This window comes from Protopterus annectens, chromosome 7.part1 (genome assembly GCF_019279795.1).
Source record: "Protopterus annectens isolate FY-2018-M chromosome 7.part1, PAN1.0, whole genome shotgun sequence".
NCBI lineage: Eukaryota > Metazoa > Chordata > Ceratodontiformes > Protopteridae > Protopterus > Protopterus annectens.
The window spans coordinates 538,384,435-538,405,485 of NC_056740.1; the positions used below are offsets into that span (position 1 = coordinate 538,384,435).

The 21,051-nt window shown below is 44.5% G+C and overlaps 1 protein-coding gene across 5 annotated transcripts in view; it reads left to right on the plus strand.

The window, feature by feature from the left end:
- The window catches only part of ZNF280D (zinc finger protein 280D), a 3,097,091-nt gene that overhangs the window by 1,798,979 nt on the left and 1,277,061 nt on the right, over positions 1 to 21,051 (plus strand). For all 5 annotated transcript variants that reach the window (XM_044078966.1, XM_044078968.1, XM_044078970.1 and 2 more), the window contains 2 exons: positions 2,936 to 3,183; positions 3,284 to 3,424. In XM_044078966.1, the coding sequence (XP_043934901.1) occupies positions 2,936 to 3,183; positions 3,284 to 3,424 (389 nt within the window). The remainder of the gene's footprint in view (positions 1 to 2,935; positions 3,184 to 3,283; positions 3,425 to 21,051) is intronic.

The window sequence follows — 21,051 nt, forward strand, 5'->3', positions numbered from 1 at the left end:
TACAGCAGCAATGATCATAATGATGAACATAATATAGTTAAGTAAATTTAACGTAACAGTAGATGTTCAAATGATCACTGTTGCAGTAACCACTCCCTCCCTCCATCCACATTATTTTTTTTTGAATTTTTTGCCAAGGTGTAGCTGTGTTTTTTCTTTTCCTAGCATTGCCCTCTCAGAGCTTAGCTTCCCTCTCTGTTGGCATGAAAGTTATGAAGGGCTTGACCCCCCAAACGTAACTTTTAGTCAGCTCACCTCTAGCTAACGTTTGGGCATGTGGAAAGTGCCCTGAAGCTTTGAAAGCTAGCCAGCTGTTATATCCTATGCAGGGTCTAACCCTTGCAACTTAGGCTACTGCAGCAGTGGTCATTCAAACATCTACTGTTGTGATACGTTTACTTACAAAACTGCACTTTCACATCCAGAAGGACTATTCAGAAGTGGTGGTGGTGACTGCAACAGTGGCTCTTCCTTCTTTTGACTTGGCCAAGAGCATGTACCTCAAGCTTCCCCAGAGACTGGATTTATTCACACAAGACTAGGGTTGTTTGATAAACCCAAGCCTGGCAACACTCGGGTAGACTGCCTGGGTGATAAAATTTTGATACTCTTTAAGCGGGTCCCCTTCGACTGGTCGACATTTCATAATGCCGAGACCATATGATTGACATTTGAAATGTCGACCATGGGGAACCGGAATCTCCCTACAGTGCAGAATGGAAAGATTTCCACTTCCGCACTGTAGTGCGATCTTGGGAGTTGGTCTATTTAAGTTCCGGGGGGTGTGCGGGGGGGGGTGAAGCCCCCCTGCTAGCAGCGTTAAGGTAAGTTTTTTGTTTGTTTTTTGTGTTTTATTTGTATGGTTGATATTTCAAATGTCACTCATATGGTCTCAGCCATATGAATTACTACATTGTGAAATGTCGGCCATGTCAAGTCAACCCCGTTAAGCACCTTTTTTCTAAAGATATGCAGCAGGCTGAAAAAAACATGCTTCTAGAAAATGTACACGTAAATGGAAGAGATTTTTTTCCCATTAATGCCATTCTAACAGCTGGGGCCCATTTAAGGCTCATATGCCTTTGGTTTCTAGTTTGTGCGTTTTTAATCATCTTGTCTTTCTTATTCATGTATCAAAATTAATTTTGCAGCTATTTCGTCTTGTCTTCCATTAGAGCCTTTCTACCCGACATTAAATCAAGCATGTTTTGTAAGGGATTTTTCAAATCTATCTAGAAAACAGGTGGCTCTTCCTTAGGATTTTAACTTGGTGGTTGAAGCAGCTCATCACCCTGATTGTAGATTCTTAACTTGGAAAACTTACTTTTCTCATTGCTGTAACCTCTGCTTGAGTTACAAGCTCTTGTGGCGAGTCATGTTTACCTTATTTTCTGCAAGGGTAGTGTTTGTTTGAGAATAAAGCATTATTTTATGTGTAAAGTGGCTTCATTGTTTACCTTAAGCCATTCTATTAATTTTCCGGTGTTATTTCCTGAACCTAAAAACAATGTAGAAAGAATCCTGCATACTACGAATGTCCACGGGCAGTTCAGATACCACTTCGGCTTTCCTGAAGGAATTTGTTCCATCAATCAGCTGTTTGTCTTCGGTGAAGGTAAGAAATAAGCACAGCCAGGGTCAAAACAGACAATTTGTAGAAGGTAAGAAATAAGCACAGCCAGGGTCAAAACAGACCATTTGTAGATGACTGTCTCACACTATTTCTTTTTGCTGTTCTCACCATAATAAGACATCAGCAGGCCTTTGGCTTCTTCAGTGCCTTTCTGAAAAGGGGTGGACTCTAGGAGTATTATAGTGACAGCAACTTGCTACTCTATGTATTTTCACAAATCATTACAAACTGGATTATTTTTTCAGGTCCAGAACAAGCTGTGCTAGGACCATTCTCTAAGGTCTGTCTCACCTTCACCATCCTTGCCTCTTGGTTCATGCCTTTCTTAGGATAATAGCTCCTCTTCCTCTTATCCTTGGACTGGTGTTCTGATTGGGGCATTCAGTTCTGAGGATGGTACATGCAGACATCACTTTTATGGCCTTCGTCAGCTGCTTGTCTATGTGCACCGTCACACGTACCCTGCAGTAGTAAAATTGTTTGGTATACTGGCTTGGACGTTCAGGCCGCCTAGGCGAGGAATCCCTCATGTTATGAATACTGCAACATGGAAGATAAGGACATCTGTGGTTATGGTAAGATTTTACACAACTATTCTTTATGGTAAGTTTACTTACACAATTGTACTTTATCCTTCATGCAAGATCATATGTGCTTTTGACCAAAAGACTAGAAAGTCCAAGGTAAAGAGATGTTAATTTGGGTGCAAGTTGTTTGGGGGGCAGTCTGCAGTCATTCGTAAAAGATGATCAATGGTCTTTAAGAGCAGTTCATGCTGAGTAAAGCAGTTAAGTAGCTATGGCTGCATTTTGTTAGGTCTTTTTATCACAGTTCAGATAGCATTTTGTTTTTCTGTCCTTAGAGTACCAAATTATCTAATCTTCTTTTCTGAAGTGTGCATGTGATGTTTGTTTTGTTTTGTTTTTTTTTTGCTTCTTGTGCATTAATTCTGAAGAAACTTGAGAAGGTGGCAAGTACTCTCTAATTCTTGTGGTTGAATATCTTCTGGGTGATATCGTTGGGTAATCCCTTAAATAGTGGATTGCTGAAATAGGCTTGATTTCTGGACCCAATATGGTCCTTGAATGTTACTTTTATACATGTGCTGATTTTTGGAGGAACTGAATTTTTGTACATGAACAGAGTAAAAAGATTGCAAGTTGGCATCCTAACCACAGGATTGAATTTAAACCAAATATAATGTAGTTCTTAGATGGTAAAGTTGTACTAAAAAATCCTGAGCTGTTGTTGAATGTCAATACCAGGTTCTTGGTAATTTACACTTGCATTTTTCTTACCAAGGTTACTATTAGAGCTTCTGTTGGGCCATTCCAGCCAGGATCACCGTCACCTTCATCATCAAGTACAGCTAGTACTTCTGCACTGCAACTGTCTTCTAATAACAGAAATACAAACACTAAAGTTAATTCTTCCACTAATAAAGCTGCTACCCCCATCCAAACAAAATCCCTTCCACTCACACAGCAAAAGAAACAAGAAGTCCCAGTTAAGAAACCTAAAGTTGTCAACACAGCATTGCAGAGTTTAAGGTAATGGTTTATAGAGCTTTGTATTACCTATTTCAGTGTTGCCTCTCTTGTCTTCTTTTCTAGATATAACCAGCTATTCTTCTGTTCTTGATTTTAACAGGAATGTCACAGGACTTCATAAATGCATTGAATGCTGCACAGAAATCAAGGACTTTGCCAGCCACTTCCCATCACTGGTACAGTGCAGTTTGTGTAAATACAATACGAGCTGCAGCAAAGCTTACGTGAACCATATGATGAGGTAAAGTTGGAACCACAGTTAAAACCTTTTGCAGCTAGCTAGTACACTTGCTGCATTGTGCAACTGAGTAGTTTTAATTTGCATCTTCCCTGACAGTGTATATTTAATGTGTGCCATCATTAACAGACAACATTACCTTTTACTTGGTCACAATGAATGCCTTTGTAAGCAGGTATGCATGTGCATTACTTAATTCAAGTGACAAGTACAGCTTAGCAGTCCTGTTTATGTAATTCTGTTGAAAGTCATTCCATTTAATTGCTGTCCCTTTTTTGATGGGAAGGCTTACTTTGTGTTCCACTGTTTTAAATTGCTTTTGAGGTCTGATCCTATTGATGGCAATTTCTATTGATGTGAAGCTTTGGAGTGTATCATTTTTTAGATCACTTTGTGACAAATTTCAGCCATTTGGTCTGTTTCACTTTAAAGATGTTTAACAAGCTTGTCTTTTCTTTGTATTGGACTGTGAACAAAAACATAATAGTGGATGAACATTCTGAATGTGATACAGAAGCCACACATTTTCTTGACTAATTTCTATTGCTTTGTAATCAATATTAATTTAAGAGACTTTAAGGGGATGCATTTGGTGTTTAATCCAGTTGCCTTCAGCTCTTAAGTGATTATCAGTTGCTTGGGTTGTTGTTGCCTTGACAGATTTAGGCTGGGTCCAGGATTGAAGGTACTTTGAGTTTGCAAAGTACCTTGCAGCAGGGACAGTATTGCAAGTCCCGGGATAAAAACTGTTTTATTGCTTATATTTGAAGGGTTTTCATCCAGCAGGTGTGTATGTTATGAACATGCTTTTAAGGAGCTACCACAGTTAATCCATCTCCACATGAGTTCTGTGTTGCTGACCACCCCCTTCACATTTGCATATAACATTGAAAGTGTAGGAATAAGATTTTCAGGGGTTATGAAGCACAGTAATAGTTTTTCACCACCATGAAGGAAGTGTTTGCAGTGTTGTCCATTCCCTCAGCAGATGGCTTCTGCTCTAGAAGACTTGATCAAAATTGTGAATACTCTTTCATTTCAAAGGTTCCATTACTCCCACTTCTTAAGCTTTAGTTGCCAATGCAGTTCTCCCCTTGCTGTTGTGTTGCAGTTGCATCCTGCTTAATATTAACCAGACAGTAAAGTAAACTCTAAGGGCAACAGGATTGCAGGATTCATTATGTGAGTAACCTTGTTATACCCATTACTTTGCTACTTTCTAACACTTTGACAGGCTGGCCTCTACTCAGCTGTCCTGTGTCCATGCCCTTCTCCATCCAGATGCCTCTCCTTCATCTGACCTCCTTATTTATTATTCCTACCTTAAAGCTTTTCATGCCTTTACCACACTACCTACATCTACTACTACCTGTAAAGCTGGGGATCAAAATGTCTGATGTGCTTTACCCATTTTGGAATTCTTACCTAAACAAGCCACAAACTTGAATTCCACCCATACATTCAGAGCTTCTGTACAAGCTCACCTGTCATCCACAAGCAGATAGCAGCTACCCATGAGACCAACCCCCTTCCATTATATATTGCATCAGCTTTTGAGGTTCTTCTAAGACAGCAGGACAGGTTCATAAAGGTTACCACAAAGTGTACACTTTCTGTATTCAAGAACAGCCCTTTCATAGTGCTTGTGCTGTCTATTCACTCTTAAAGGTTACACTACATGTACACATAGTGTACACTTTATGGTAACTTTTTTATGAATCTGGCCTAGTGTGTTCTTAATTTAGTTGTAGCATGACTGCCTCTTTAATGCCATAATGTTTTGAAAACTATATTTTACTCATACTTAGTTAATTATATATGTTCTTGATGACCTTCCATTTCACTGTTGCAGTATCCTTTACATTATTAATCTCCTGCCAGGGGCAGACTGAAGTCCAGCTAGTATACTAAAGCCTTTAAGTTGCTTTAAGGTACACCATACATCACGTGCATCATCCTTGAACACCGTAGGGCATAAAAGTGATATCTGGACATGCCATCCCCAGGACTTCTTTGCCGCCAGTCTTCTGAGCACCATTCGTTGTCAGTGTGAATGCGTGATGTTCTTCGTGTTTCACTGTTGCAGTCATCACATTTGGGTTATCCTGCTGAATACCAGAGACTTAATATTTCTGCGTTGGTTGCTGTCGTTTCAGGACTGATGTCAGGTCGTCAGTGGTATAAAGTAAGGCAGCCGACACCATTACATCAGTCTTTCTTTCCGTGGAGCCCGAAGCAGAAGCAGTTCACACAAGTGCCTGTAGGCCGCTACCTGAGTTTTCGTTTCCAAGTTGAAGTCTTCTAAAGCCAAGTAGCCCATTGGGGATCCTTTTTTCTTGCACTAACCGATATCAGAAAAAGTTAATAATTGTCTCGCCTGTGGAAAGCAAATAATGCACCAAGACTTCTACTCTTACTGCATCAGTTGTCTAGGCCCAGACCACAATGTCCCCGTTGTCACTTCTGTGCTTTGTTTAATGCCAGAACTATCTGTCGTCTGGCCCTTATTTGTAGCCAGATATTTTCGTTTGCAGTCCTTGAATTCAAATATGGCTTCGGTAAGCCATCCGACAGCAGATCTTCTGAAAAAAACATAAAGATAAAGACAGAGATGGACAGCACAGGTCCAAACCTACCTACGATGCTTCTGTTAAGCCCGTCATCAGTCCTCTGGTACTCAGTGATGCACTTTCGCAACCCCTGATGCCCGCTTCAGTTGATTCGCAGGTTGCTACCGAGACCCTTTCGGAGTTTGGTATGTCACAGAACTCTTCGACTAAGGATCCTGCGGTTATCTCTACCTTGGATGGGTCCAGGGCCGCTGAGCAGACACTGGCTTCCAAGGAAGTCCTTCGCACCCACTGACTCTCGACATAAGCTGACGTCTTCTTTCGCGACTACCGTTCTTTCGAAAACAGAGTTTTTTAGGCCCAGGGTTCGAACCACACCCAAGAAACTGACTACCCACTCTCAGACACCTGCTACCTTGCCTCAGTCTCAAATGCTTAAAATGGTGGAAGACCTTATCATGCTGATCAGGGGAAGCCAAGCTACCCCCTCAAAAAGGAAAATAGATCTGTCCCCAGTAATTTTGTCTGAACTAGAGTCAGGTGAATCTGATGCATCTGACTATGAAGACATGCAACACCTCTCCACTTATGAACATTCTGATGCAGAAGAATCCATTTCTTCAGCCTCTCCCCCAGAAGATTTTTCCTTTTGGGAAACCCTGCTTACTTTAAGGGAGAATTTCCAATGGGAGAGTCAGGACTATCCTCAATCTAAAAAGAGACTCCGGGAATTCCTAGATCTTCCGAAGCACAGACCCGTAGCCACCCCTCCAGTTCTGGATGTGGTGGATGATTTCTTCAAATCCAGTTTGACTCCTGACACCCTACCTGCTGCTCCCAGAAAACCAGACAGGTACTACAGAGTCCCTGACTCTCACAAATATCTTTTTAAAAATCCAACAGGTGACCCTGAGGTCAATTCTCAAGGGCTTAAAGGGATTAAAGTAACCTCTGCTAAGAATCCCACCCCCTCGGACAGGGATTCCTGAGCATTGGGCAGATGTGGTAAAAAAGTATACACCTCAGCTATTTTTGGTATCACGGCACTAAATTGTCAGTTCCATATGCTTAAATATCAGCAACATACGTTGGAACTCCTCAAACAAAAAATGTCTTCCTTTCCTGCTTGGGCAGAATCTAAAGATTTACTAGACGTAATGTTTTCTGCAAGTCAAGTAACTAAACGCACTTTGCACTATGGTTTTGACACCCTAGAAGCTTCTTGCAGGGCAGCAGTCACTGGCTCTGTCATTAAAAGACATGCATGGCTTAAGGAACAATCCCTGCCAGACCATGTTGAATCTAAATTGTTGGCTGCCCCCTTGCACAAAGATAACTTATTTGGCACCAAGGCAGAAGAGGTCTTAAAAAAGATGGAAGAAAAAGGAAAATCTTTGCAAACAGTTTCTTACAGGTCCTGCCCCCTAGGTTCAGCAGGCATTGTCCCTCCAAGCACTGGTCCTTTCCTGCTTCGAGTAAACAGGCCCAGCCTAGGCCCCATGGTAGCAGACCCCCCAGGGAATGCAGAGATCTAAGCAGTGGACTTCCTCCACTTCAAAACCAGGGAGTTCTAAGCCACCCCCTTATGGTAAGAACTCACACTGACTCAGTTCCTCCTGACCACTCCTCTGCTCACCTTCACTCACCCCTAGGAGGAAAACTCTCCTTTCACTCAAGCACCTGGCCAACATTACCAAGGACCAATGGGTTCTGAACATTGTCTCTCAGGGTTACAAATTCTCCTTCCACACCGTGCCAACCCCAAGAGAGTTCCCAGATCTGCCACCAAATCAGTGAGCAGAGGCTCAAAAGCAAATCCGTACCCTGCTCTCTCTGAGAGCAGTAGAGAACGTTCCTGCAGAATACATAGGCCGAGGCTTCTACTCCAAACTTTTTCTGGTGCCTAGAAAAAGAGGGCACCCGGCACCCCATCCTCGATCTATCCATTCTAAACACCTTCCTGGTGATCCCCTACTTAGATGACTGCCTTATTCAGGCAGACAGCCAGGAAAAGCTGCTCAAGCACTTGGCCTTTGTAAAGAGCTTACTAACCTCCCTAGGGGTACATAGTCAACAAAAATAAGTCAAAGCAGGTGCCCACCCAATGGAAAATCTTCCTGGGAGCAAGTCTGGACACAGCATCCCAGATGACATATCTTACACCAGACAAACAAATTTTTCTGTCAGCCTACTTCTCTCAACTGGCCACCAGACCCCAGCTTTCTGCAAGGAAAATCTCTCAAGCTGTGGGGTTCATGGCATCTTGCATTCTCCTCATTCCATATGCCAGACTGCATATGAGGAAACTTCAGTGGTACCTAAAGAGCCTTTGGTGTCAACACTCTCAAGACCTGGAAACCCTTCTACCTATAATTTCTTGCCTCCGAAAGGAATTTCTTTGGAAGGCAACAGCATGCTCCCACAACAAGGGATTGCCCTTCTCCCCACTTTGCGCCGCCCAGACCCTCACCACAGATGCATCGGACTATGCTTGGGGTGCACACCTGGATGGCAGGTGCATTCAGGGCCAATGGAGCCCACAGCAAATTCCCCTGCGCATCAATCAAAAAGAGATTATGGCTGTGCAGCATGCATTGATAGCTTTCAAACCCCTTCTCTCTCCAGGGGTTCTCCTGCTCAAGACAGACAACACCACTGTGATGTGGTAAATCAACAAGCAGGGAGGGACTCAATCCTACTCTCTCTCTGCAGGCTGGCCATGACCCTTTGGCTCACAACCTCTTCCATGCAACTCCACCTTGTTAGCACAATACCTACCAGGCTCTCTCAACTCCCTGGCAGACCAGTTAAGCAGAAACTTTCTGGACCCACACAAATGACAGCTCAACAGAAGTGCCTTCACCCTAATAAATCAGAAATGGGGAACCCCGAAGGTCGACCTCTTTGCCTCCCACACCAACCATCAGCTCAGCAAATTCTTCACCAGGGAGCATCACTGCATGGCTTGGAAAGTGGATGCCCTCTCCTTCCCCTGGATCAACCTCTCTGTCTATGCCTTTCCTCCCCTACCTCTCATCCCCAGGGTACTGCTCAAAATAAAGGAGGAAAAAACAAAGACCATTCTTATAGCTCCAGACTGGCCCTGTCAGCACTGGTACCCCTTGCTGTATAGCCTGTCCCCCACTGCCTCCATGGCATCTTCCTCAGATTCCAAACCTCCTGACTCAGAAGGAAGGGGAATTCATGCATCCCTAATTGCAGACACTCAGTTTGGCAGCTTGGCTTATTCCCTAACCCCGAACCAATCTGCCATCCTCCATAAACAGGTTCTGGATGTTATCCATGAGACCAGACGCCTTAGCACCAGAAAGTCTTATGCAGATAAATGGAAAAGGTTCTGCACCTGGATCCAGGCTAAGGGGGCCAGTATGGCACAGCTCTCCATCCCTATCATCCTGGATTACTTAGCTGACCTACTACACAGTGGTCTCTCTTTCTCTTCTATGAAAATTCTTGCCTCTGCTATTTTTGCTCATTTTCCCACTGAGGAGCCCCTTTTCTCATACCCTTTGATCAAACAGTTCCTCAGAGGGGCTAGCAACTTGAGGCCCCCCAGAAGGGGACCAACCCCAGCTTTGGGACCGTAACTCTGTCTTGGAAAACCTCACACTGCCTCCTTTCGAACCAGCTTCTTCTGCAGAGCTAAAATTTCTCTCCTGAAAGACAGCCTTCCTTCTGGCCATCACTTCAGCCAGAAGAGTCTCTGAGGAGGAAGCACTCATGGCTGTTTAACACTTCATCATCTTCCATACAGACCGGGTATCCCTCAGAACTAACCCCCACCCTTCAGGCCCAAGGTGGTGTCCAGTGTGGCTCTCAACCAATCCGTTCATTTGCCCACCTTCTTTCCTAATCTGCAGAACAAGGGGGGAAAGGATTCTTCACTCTCTAGATATGCACAGACAGCTCAGATACTATCTGAACAGGACTCAATCCTTCGGAAAGTCTGATCAGTTACTAGTTAGATTTGCTACAGGGGGGCAAAGCCATCTCCAAGCAAACCATTTCCAAATGGATAGCACACTGCATCCATTTCTGCTACACGCAGCATATTAAGTACCCCCCCAAGGGGGCCAGGACACATTCCACCAGAGCAGCCTCCACCTCTGCAGCTTTCCTCAGAGGAGTCCCCACCAGGGACATCCTGGAGACTGCCACCTGGACATCTGTTCACAGTTTCAGCAAGCATCATCACCTGTCTCTCTTCTCCAAATCCAGGGCAGGGTTTGCCTCTGCAGTCTTGCAGGGCGTCCTAGCCAGCCCCTAGCTTACTTGACTGCCTCCACCCATTTCCTCAGCTTTGGGAATCTACGCAAATGTGATGACTGCAGCAGTAAAACACGAAGAACATAGTACAGTTGTGTACACTTACCATAAATGTAGATGTTTGAGTGTATTTACTGTTGCAGTCCTGGTTTCCCTCCCTCCATCCCCCTTATTTCCCTTTCTCCTTTTGTTACCTTTATTTCTTGTTCTCCTTTCCTTTGTTTTCCACTGGTGGGGTTCTTCCACTAGAACCTAGCCTCCTACTTTGGGGGCTCCTGACAGGTTAGGGAAGAAAAACGGATGTAATGGTGTTGGCTGCCTAACTTTAGGGTCTATATTACTAGAACAAAGGCTTAAATGTTCAAATCTGTAAAGGTCGACCTTTACAGATCGAACACTTAAAAACGTTCGAAATAGAAAAAAAGTATATAAAAAAGGGTTTAGGCAGGGGGGCAAGCCCCCCCCCCTGCACCCCCCACACCTCCTGCTACTTAAATATATCAACTCCGAGATCGCACTTCAGTGAACTACAGTGCGGAAATGGGAAATTTCCTATTCCCTACACTGTAGCGCGATCTTGGAGTTGTTATATTAAAGTAGGGGGGTGGGGGGGTGCAGCCCTCCACATGGGGAGTGCAGGGGGCTTGCCCCCTGCTTTAAACCCTTTTGTTTTTTTTTTCCTATTGTGTATTTTTTTTTTTGTTAATTTTTGTAAAATTTTGATCACTTAACTGTTCGATCTCTAAAGGTTGACCTTTAGAGATTCTAACATTTAAGCAGTCGAGCATCTAATATAGACCCTTACTTTATACCATTGACGACCTGACATCAGGCCTCAAGCGACAGCAACAGATGCAGAAATACTAAGTCTCTGGTATTCGGGCCGGCCGAGGGCTACCCTGGCAGGGATAACCCAAATGTGATGACTGCAACAGTGAATACACACGAACATCTACATTTATGGTAAGTGTACACAACTGTACTTTCCATTTCTGGTTCATCAAGCCATTACAGATAAGTGTCCCATTGGGGTTCTTTTTTACTTATCCATTTTATTATTGCTTGTGGGGTTTCATGTCATCCAAGAAGGGTAAATGCCAGTGCTGGCGCCACAGCCAGTGTCTTTTTTGCTTAGGTGCTGCTCACAACCATGCATCCTTTTTCATTTGTCATGCTTTTGTATCTAAAACTCTTTGTAGTAGACTATCTTCTTTGGTGCTTTATCTTGAAAATCAGCGTCTTAAGCTTCTTGCAAAAGATACTATGGAGGGTACTTTCCACTTAGAGGGAAAGCCATCAGTGAAAAAGAAGGCCAAGAATCCTAGGCCGGAATCTTCTGATCAACCTTCACCGGGCATCTCTCCTGAGGCGATTGAATGCCCAGAGGTTCACCTGGCTTTGTCTTTGGATTCTTCTGCAGCGACTGGGTTAGAGGCCGGTGGGGATTAGACTTTGAGCATGTCTGAGGAGGCTTTACAGATGTCAATTTCGGACACTCAGGAGGAACCACGGTTGATTATTTCTGAGGGGCGTAGTGGTGTTTCTCAGATATTAGTCAGAGAAGTCCCTACTACCATCATTGAATGCTGTCCTGAGTCAGAGCCTTCAAAAATTTATAAGGCAGATGTCCCATTGAAGAAAAAGCAAAAGATTAAACATATTTCTGCTGTTCCTAAGGCTCCACAGAGTGAATGGCAGGCCTTCACTCAGGGTTTTAGTGTTTTGAAAGTATTTTAAACATCCTTAGGGAGTTTCTGTTCCAGCCCTCCCCCCTTTGTCCTCTACTCTCCAAAAAGACTCTGGGAACAGGATTTCTCCGAGGAGGAGCTGGGTTTGGATGACGAATCTCTTGCTTACTCCTCTCAGATTCTCCTTCTCCTTTGGACTGTGAATTAGAGGAAGAGGAATCTGCCAGTCCTGATACTCCCTTTGAAGAGATTTCTTTTGGGGACACAGTCTCCACAATGATGGAGTTCTTTAAATGGGATTGTGCTCAGGTCTCTGAGGTACATAAAAGATACTATCAGTTGTTGCAGATGGACTCTCCTAAACCTTCTGCTGCTCCTCTTGTTTTGGCTGCCTTGTTGGATGCATTTTCCAATGCTTCTAAGGCTCCAGACTCTCAGCCCTGCTGCCAAAAAACCTGATAGATTCTATAGTGTGCCTCAGCAAGTGTCCTACTGCTGACAAGCCCTCTTAATTGCTTTCTCCTCCCAAGTTACTGCCCTCTGATAAAGATAGCAAGACCATGGAAAGGCTAGGCAAGAAGGTCTACACCTCTGTTAACATGGCGTTTAGGGCTGTTAGTTATCAGACCCATATGCCCAGATCCTTGTTGGCTCTCCTATCCCCGGCTTGTCAGGTTATTTCTTATCTTCTAGACTCTGAGGTTAAAACTTCTGCTCTTTCCCTGTTAGGGACTTCCTCCCAGGTGACTTATTATTCCATCAAGTGTATTTTCGGTGCAGTAGATGCTTTCTCTGAGGCTGCTGCTTTTGGGTCAGTGATGAGGAGGAATTTTGGCTTCTGCCTCAATCTTTGTCTGATGATATTAAGGCTAAGTTGATGGATGCCTGTCTTGATAATGAATACTTTGGTGAAGCTGCTGCTATGTTTAGGTCCCTTTAAGATAATGGCAAGGTTTTACAAAAACTTAAGTATATGTTTGTTTCCCCTGTGCCTAAATTTCAGAGAAACTGCCCCAGTAAGTCAGCCTGTTTTTTGCAGGCAATTTCTCTCTTCCACTGAGGAAAAAAAGGTGGGTTAGTGCCTTAGAAATCTCCTTTTCCAGATAAACCAGGTGCTATCTGACTATCCTATTCTTTCCAGACAGTTTTTTCTTTCTGTTTGCCCCCTTCTCTCGCTCTTCCTGTTTGGGTACAGATTAGTCAGGATTCCTGGGCCCTGTCCATTATTCATCAGGGGTATTTCATGGTTTGAAAACCCCTTCCTCCTTTTATGGGTGTTCTTCAGCCCCCTCGGGAACAACTCTCCTTTCCAGAGGTGCTTCTGAACCTTTTTTCTCAAGATACTATTCAAGAGGTGCCTGTGTCCCTAAAGGGGGAGAAGGTTTTACTCCAGGATGTTTCTAGTACCCAGAAAAGAGGGTACCTGGAGACCACTTCTAGACCTCTCTCATCTAAACACTTTTCTGAAGGTTCCCTTTTTTCAAATGTTGTCTCTTCAGTCTTTGTTCCCTCTCTTGCTTCCTCAGACTTATATGGTGTCTCAAGATCTTAAGGATGCCTCTCTCCATATTGCCACCCATCCCCTTTTCAGGAAGCTTTTGCATTTCTTTGTTTCCTGACACTTTCAGTTCCCTGCTTTGCCCTTTGGTCTTTCTGCTGCCTCAGGTATAATCACAAAATGCCTCGCTTCTGTGATTGCTTTTTGTAGGATTCAGTGGTTCCAAGTATTTCCTTATTTGGATGACCTCCATTTTCAGACATCATCTGCAGAGATCCTGTTGCAAAATCTTCATTTTACCATTTCCCTTCTGCAAAGCCTGGGGTTCACAATAAACTTCAAAAAGTCTTTTCTGACTCCTAATCAGGACTATGTTGTTTTGTAATGCAGAATTCAGACTGTGCCTATGCTGGCATCCCTTCCTCCTCCCAAGGCACTGACACTCGCTTCTTTCTTTCAAACTCCTCTTTCTCTGGTTTCTGTTACAGGCAGGGAGTTTTTTACAGCTCTGGGATTCATGGCATCCACTGTCTCTATGCTTCCTATGCCCAAACTCCACATGAGAAAGTTTCAGTGCTTCCTGAACTCAGTTTGGCTTCAACATGCTCATCCCCTAGAATTTGTAGTTCCTCCTCTACCTTGTCTCATGAAGGAACTTCACTGGTGGTTCCAGCAGTTGTCTATAAATCCAAGGCTCCCTTTTCATACCCCTCTTCCCTCTCAGAACCTGTTCCCAGACACTTCAGACATGGGATATGGAGCTGCTTTTGGCTCCCTAAAGGTGCAGGGGTTGTGGTTACCTCTTCTTACAAAGACATGCATCTGGAGCATTTCTCCCCGTGCCTCCGCTGAAAATTGGCTTTGTTCCAAGTCAGACTTTCCTGGTTCACAAATGATAAATAAATTCAACAGAAAGAGCACATCAATGTCAAAGATATGAGAGCTCTTCTGCTGGTGCTTCAAGCTTTTCATCCTCTTTTCCTCCTAAGACCTCTCATGGTATTTACAGACAATACCACAGTGATGTGGTATGTAAACAAACAGAGGGAGTAAGATCTTATCTTCCTTGCTTGTTGGCACTCCTGGTGTGGGATCTGGCTGTCCAGTATCAAGTGACTCTTCAGGCAGTTTACATTCTCTCAGGTCAAAACATTGTAGGAGACACTATGAGCAAGTCCTTAACTCAGCTACATGAATGGATACTTCACAAGAGATGTGTTCTGGGCATCGTCCACCAGTGGGGGGTACTCCCCAAGTAGATCTGTTTCCTTCCCCTCTGAACATGCAACTTCCTCTATTTTGTACCAGAGTTCCAGATTCTGTTCAAAATCCCAAAGTCTTGTTGGTGACTCCCTTTTGGCCACTACAGCATTGGTTCCCTCTTCTGCATTTACCAAGTTCAGTCATCACACGTTACCTCACAGGGTAGACCTCTTCACACAGGAGAATGGACCTCTCATCCATCCCCTCTTGTCCACTCTTCAGCTGACACTGTGGGTGATAGGATTTTGATTCCACACAGACATCTTTTTTTCTGAGGACATGTTTAGGGTCCTGCAGGAGGCCAGGAAACTCAATACTAGGAAATCCTATTTATCCAAATGGAAGAGTCTTTTTTCTGTTTGGTGTCTTTCTCGAAACCTGGATTCACTTTCTGTAGATACTCCATTGATGTCCTTCAAGAATGCAACTGCAGTCATAACATGTGGGTTGTCCTGCCTCAGGCAGCCCTCGGTCGGCCGGATTCCAAAGTCTGGGTCCGACGTCGGCTGATGTCGCATTTCTCCCTGACGTCAGAGCGGCTGGAGTACATAAGCATCAGCCGACAAGGACAATGGTCTCCAAAGGAAACACATCTGCATATAAACCAAAAGGAAATGCTGGCAGTAATGCATGCCATCGAGACTTTTCAACACCAACTCCAGCAAGGCCATTTAATGATACGGACAGACAACACCACTGTGATGTGGTACATAAACAAGCAAGGGGGCACCCACTCTTACCCTCTTTGCAGACTGACAATGCAGCTTTGGGAGAAAGCTCTGAGCCTAAACATCCAGTTACAATCACAGTTTGTTCCAGGAAAAGACAATGTGTTGGCGGACAGCCTAAGCAGGGATTTCACAGATCCACACGAGTGGAGGTTACATCCGAAGGTCTTCAGACAACTCACTTCGACATGGGGCAAGCCAGAAGTGGACCTATTTGCCTCTCATCTCAACCATCTTCTGCCAAAATTCTGCACAAGGACATACCATCCAAAAGCTTGGAAAATAGATGCCCTCTCTTTCAACTGGAACTCCCTAACAATCTGTGCATTCCCACCTCTGCCACTGATGACCTCAGTATTACTAAAGATCAAAGCAGAGAGACCCAAGGGAATCATAATAGCTCCGGACTGGCCAAGACAACACTGGTACCCCCTACTACGGAGCATATTATGTCACACCAGGAGGTGGGCCCTTCCCCAATGGCCTCTACTTCTGACTCAACACAACTTCGAAACAGTGCATCCAAATCTACAGACACTGCAGTTAACAGCCTGGGAGATCCCATAAATAACTTCAGCCTATCTCTTTCCAAGGAAGTTCAGCGGATACTAACAGAGGCTCGAAGACCATCCACCAGAAAGGTTTACTTAGCAAAGTGGAAAAGATTCAGCAACTGGACTACCAGCAAGGGGCATGATGCATCATTGTTGAACATCCCACTCATCTTGGAATATTTGGCAGAAATGTTGAAGAATGGCCTCTCATATTCTTCCATAAAGATACATGCATCTGCTATTTCAGCTAGATACAACACTGATCCTCCTATTTTTTCACACCCTTTACTAAGGCAAATCCTCAGGGGAATCAAGAACATTAAGGCACCAAGAAAGGCCCCAGTGCCAGCCTGGGACCTCAATTTTGTCCTAGAAAAACTGACTCTACCTCCATTTGAGCCAGCAGCTTCAGTTGACTTGCAATTTCTCTCATGGAAGACAGCTTTCCTGTTGGCAATTACCTCAGCAAGAAGGGTTTCGGAGCTACAGGCCCTAATGGCAATACCACCCTTTATTATTTTTCACAGAGACAGGGATGTCCTTCAAGGATGCATCTGCAGTCATAACAAATGGGTTGTCCTGTCGTCAGGCAGCCCTTCGGTCGGCCAGATTCCAAAGTCTGGGTCCGGCTTCGGCTGATGTCGCACTTCACCCGACGTCATCTCTGCTGGTCTTCGGGTATAAAGGCATCAGCCGACGCCATTTTCCTCAGTCTTTCTTGCGCGTGGCCAAGCAGAAGCTGTTCGCAAGTGCCGGTCGGTCAGATCCAGAGATTACTACTACCGAATACTACTTGAAGACTTCTAAAAAGCTAAGTACCCCGTTGGGGACTCTTTCTTGCCTCAGCTGATGTCAGAAAAAGTAAATAACTGTTTAACTTGTGGGAAACAAATACCTCATAAAGATTTCCACTCTTACTGCCTACCTTGTTTAGGCCCAGACCACGACGTAGCAGCCTGTTTAGCCTGTGCTTCCTTCAACCGACGAACGCTTAGGCGTCGGTCGGAGTTTGCTGAACAGTTTTTCGGCTCAGATTTTGCGTACATTATGCCGTCGGATCCTCCGACTACCCAAATTGTTAAAAAACACAAAGAAAAAGACCGACACTCGCGATCCGCGGTTTCGGCCAAAACCACGGTTAAGCAAGCCGCGAGTGTCTCTGTTTCGGCCGAAACCGAGAAAACGGGTCAATCTTCAGCCGAATCCATGACTACTACTGAGGCTCCTGCTACCTTAGTTGAATCGGCCTCTGAAGTTTTGCCTACTACTGTGGTTCCTAGTGAATTATCAGACACCATCCCTTTGGATGTCTCTACCCCAGCACGTGGTGCTGCTAGGCCTCCTGCAGCCATGTCTATAAAGGCCTTTGCCAGGGCTAAAGCAGCCAAAACTGTTAAATCAGTGCCTGTTAAGGCCCCTCACACAGGCCCACTTCTAGTTCACAAATGCTTACTCTGGCAGAGGATTTAATCTCCTTCATTAGGGATCCCAATCTCACCCAGACAGGGCCTCTCAGCCTCCAGAAAAGAGACCTAGAGCAGAGCCCCCCCCAGCCAGTGTCCTCTGATGATTCTTCGGATGACTCAGACATTACAGATCAGCCAGAGGCTCCTTTTTCTACTTATGAAGATTCCGATGCTGAAGAATCCATTCCATCTGCCTCTCCACCAGAGGAATTTTCCTTTGGGAAACCTTACATGCCATGAGAGAACAATTCCAATGGCAGGGACAAGATTTCTCAGATTCAAGAAAAAGGCTTAGGACTTTTCTACACTTACCACAACATAGGCCCTTAGCTATACCTCCAGTTCTGCCTGTTGTGGATGATGCATTTAATGATGTTTGCACTGCTCCTGATACTTTACCTCCAGCCCTGCCAAACCAGATAGATTTTACAGGGTGCCAGACACTCATCACCACCTATACAAGGCCCCACTTGCAGATCCTGAGACTATATCCCAGGGGCCTAAGGCAGTAGCCGACCTCAGCAAAAACCCTCCCTTCTGAAAGGGAATCCAGGTCCTTAGAGATGGGGAAAAAGTTTACACCTCTGCTACTCTCTCAGCTAGAGCTTTAAACTGTCAGTTTCACATGATCCAATACCAAGAGTTTATGCTTGATCAGTTAACTAAGAAGCTGTCCTCTGATGACTCCTTAGATAAGAAATATGTTTTAGAAATGGTGAATAACATTCAGCAGGTTAGTAACCATTCTTTAAAATGTGGCTATGATGCACTGGAGGCTTCATTTAGATCAGCCATGACTGGCACAGTGATAAGAAGGCATGCATGGTTGAAAGAACAGGTCTTGCGGATCATGTTAAAGCAAAGCTGTTAGATGCTCCTATGGATAAGGCCAGTCTATTTGGTACCCCTGCTCAGCAAGTAATGAAGAAAATGGAAGAGAAGGCAAAATCTGTACAAACAGTTAAGGATTTCTTACAGGTTCAGCCCCCAAGGTTTAGCAGGAACTGGCCTTCCAAAAATTGGTCCTTTCCAGACTCCTCAAAATCTCAAAGAGGCAGGAATAGGCGCTCTAGAGGCAGAAATCAATCCAGAGGAGGTGCCTATAGAGGACGCCAGTGGCAAGGCAATAACCAGCGAGGCACAGACACAACCACTGCCACTGCAACAGGACAATCACAGTGACTTGGCTCTGACACGCCTACCAGGGAGCAAATAGCAGCACCTTTAGGCGGAAAGTTAGCCTTATTTTCGAAAAATTGGCACTATATCACAAAAGACAAGTGGATTTTGCAAACCATAGACCAAGGCTACAGGTTCCACTTCCACACCTTACCAGTAAAAAGAGGAATGCCAAACCTACCTCCAAATCAAAAAACAGAAGCTCTAAAGCAGATAGCTCAATTAACAAAGATGAGAGCTGTGGAAAGAGTACCACTAACACAACAGGGCAAAGGATTCTACTCCAGACTCTTCCTAGTACCAAGAAAAGAGAAGTTGGAGACCTATTCTCGACTTGTCCGTCTTAAACACATACATCATTGTCCCAAAATTCAAAATGCTGACCCTACAGCAACTTCTTCCCATGCTGGGCAAGGAGTGTTGGCTGGTAACTCTAGATCTCAAGGAGGCATACCTGCACGTCCCCATACGACCAAATTGCAGAAGATACCTCAGATTTCTTGCAGGATCAGAGCATTATCAATTCTCAGCATTGCCCTTTGGCTTATCTACTGTGCCCAGAGTATTCACAAAATGCCTGGCATCAGTAATCGCTCATTGCAGGCTACAGGAATCCAAATTTATCCATACCTGGGCGACTGCCTGTTACAAGCGGACAACAAAAGCAAGCTGACAACAGATTTACAAAGAGTCATTTGCTTACTACAAGCCCTGGGATACACAGTCAATTTAAAAAGTCAAGACTGATACCATCCCAGACAAGAACATTCTTGGGTGCGGAATTGGACACAGTAAAACAAATGGCATTCCTAACTGCAGAAAAACAAGAACAACTCCCTCTTTACTTCTTGGCATTAACAAAGCAGAACAAACTAACAGCAAGAAAAGTACTGCAGGCCTTGGGCTTCATGGCATCATGCATAATCCTGGTCCCCATGCCAGACTGCATATGAGAAAGCTACAGTGGTACCTAAAGAATTTATGGTCTCAACACAGGCACAGCTTAGAAACCAAATCCCACTAATCCCATGCCTGAAACAAGAGTTCCTATGGTGGGCTCAAGCATGCCAGTCAAACCCAGGCTTGCCCTTCCACAACTTTCAAGCAAACCAAACCATCACAACGGACGCCTCAGACCTAGGCTGGGGGGCGCACATGTAGGACAAGTGCATACAAGGATTGTGGACTCCAGACCAGCTGCACCTGCACATAAACCAAAAAGAAATGCTGGCAGTAAAACTAGCAATCCAGAAATTCAGACCATTCCTCAAAGAAGGCCATTTAATGATAAGGACAGACAACACCACAGTCATGTAGTACATCAACAAACAGGGAGGCACTCATTCATACCCCCTATGCAGAATGACTCTGGACCTTTGGAATATGGCTCTGAGCTACAACATCCAGTTACAGGCAATATTTGTGCCGGGAAACGAAAACACCCTAGCAGACATGTTAAGCAGAACCACCTCGGATGCTCACGAATGGATGCTACACCCGGACATCTTCAAGGCCATCACAAAGAAATGGGGAATGCCACAAATAGACCTATTCGCATCCCCACTCAATCACCAGCTCAAAAAATTCTGCACAAGGACAATGCCACCCACTTGCATGGAAGGTGGACTCTCTATCCTTCAGTTGGAAAGGCCTGACAGCATATGCATTTCCACCTCTTCCTTTGATGCACAAGGTACTACTGAAAATCAAAGAGGAACGTCCAAGGATAATTCTGATAGCTCCGAATTGGCCAAGACAACACTGGTATCCTTTGCTGAGGAGCATGTCTCAGGGGAGAATGTGGTCAATACCCCTGATGCCTTTGATGTTAATTCAGAACAACTACAACATCATGCACCCAAACCTAAAAACCTTGCAACTGACTGCCTGGAACATCACATAACAGCAACTAACCCAGACTTATCCCAAAGGGTTAAAGACATTATCCTTGAAGCCCGCAGACCTTCAACAAGAAGGAACTATGCAGGATAATGGAAAAGGTTTGTCATTTGGAGTACTGAAAGAGGAAAAGATGTGTCGAACATAGATATTGCTAACATCCTGGAGTACTTGGCAGAGCTTCTACATACGGGCCTGTCCTATTCCTCCATCAAGATACATGCATCAGCTATTTACGCAGAATACAGCTTAGATCCACCTGTCTTTTCGCATCCTCTACTCAGGCAATTCCTCAGAGGGATCAAGAATGTAAAACCTCCTAGGAAAAACCACCATTACCAGCATGGGACTTGAACTTTGTGCTAGAAAAACTGACACTCCCTCCATTTGAACCAGCAGCAACAGCAGATCTTCAACACCTATCATGGAAAACTGCTTTCCTACTGGCAATTACTTCAGCAAGGAGGGTTTCGGAACTACAGGCCTTAATGGCAGTAC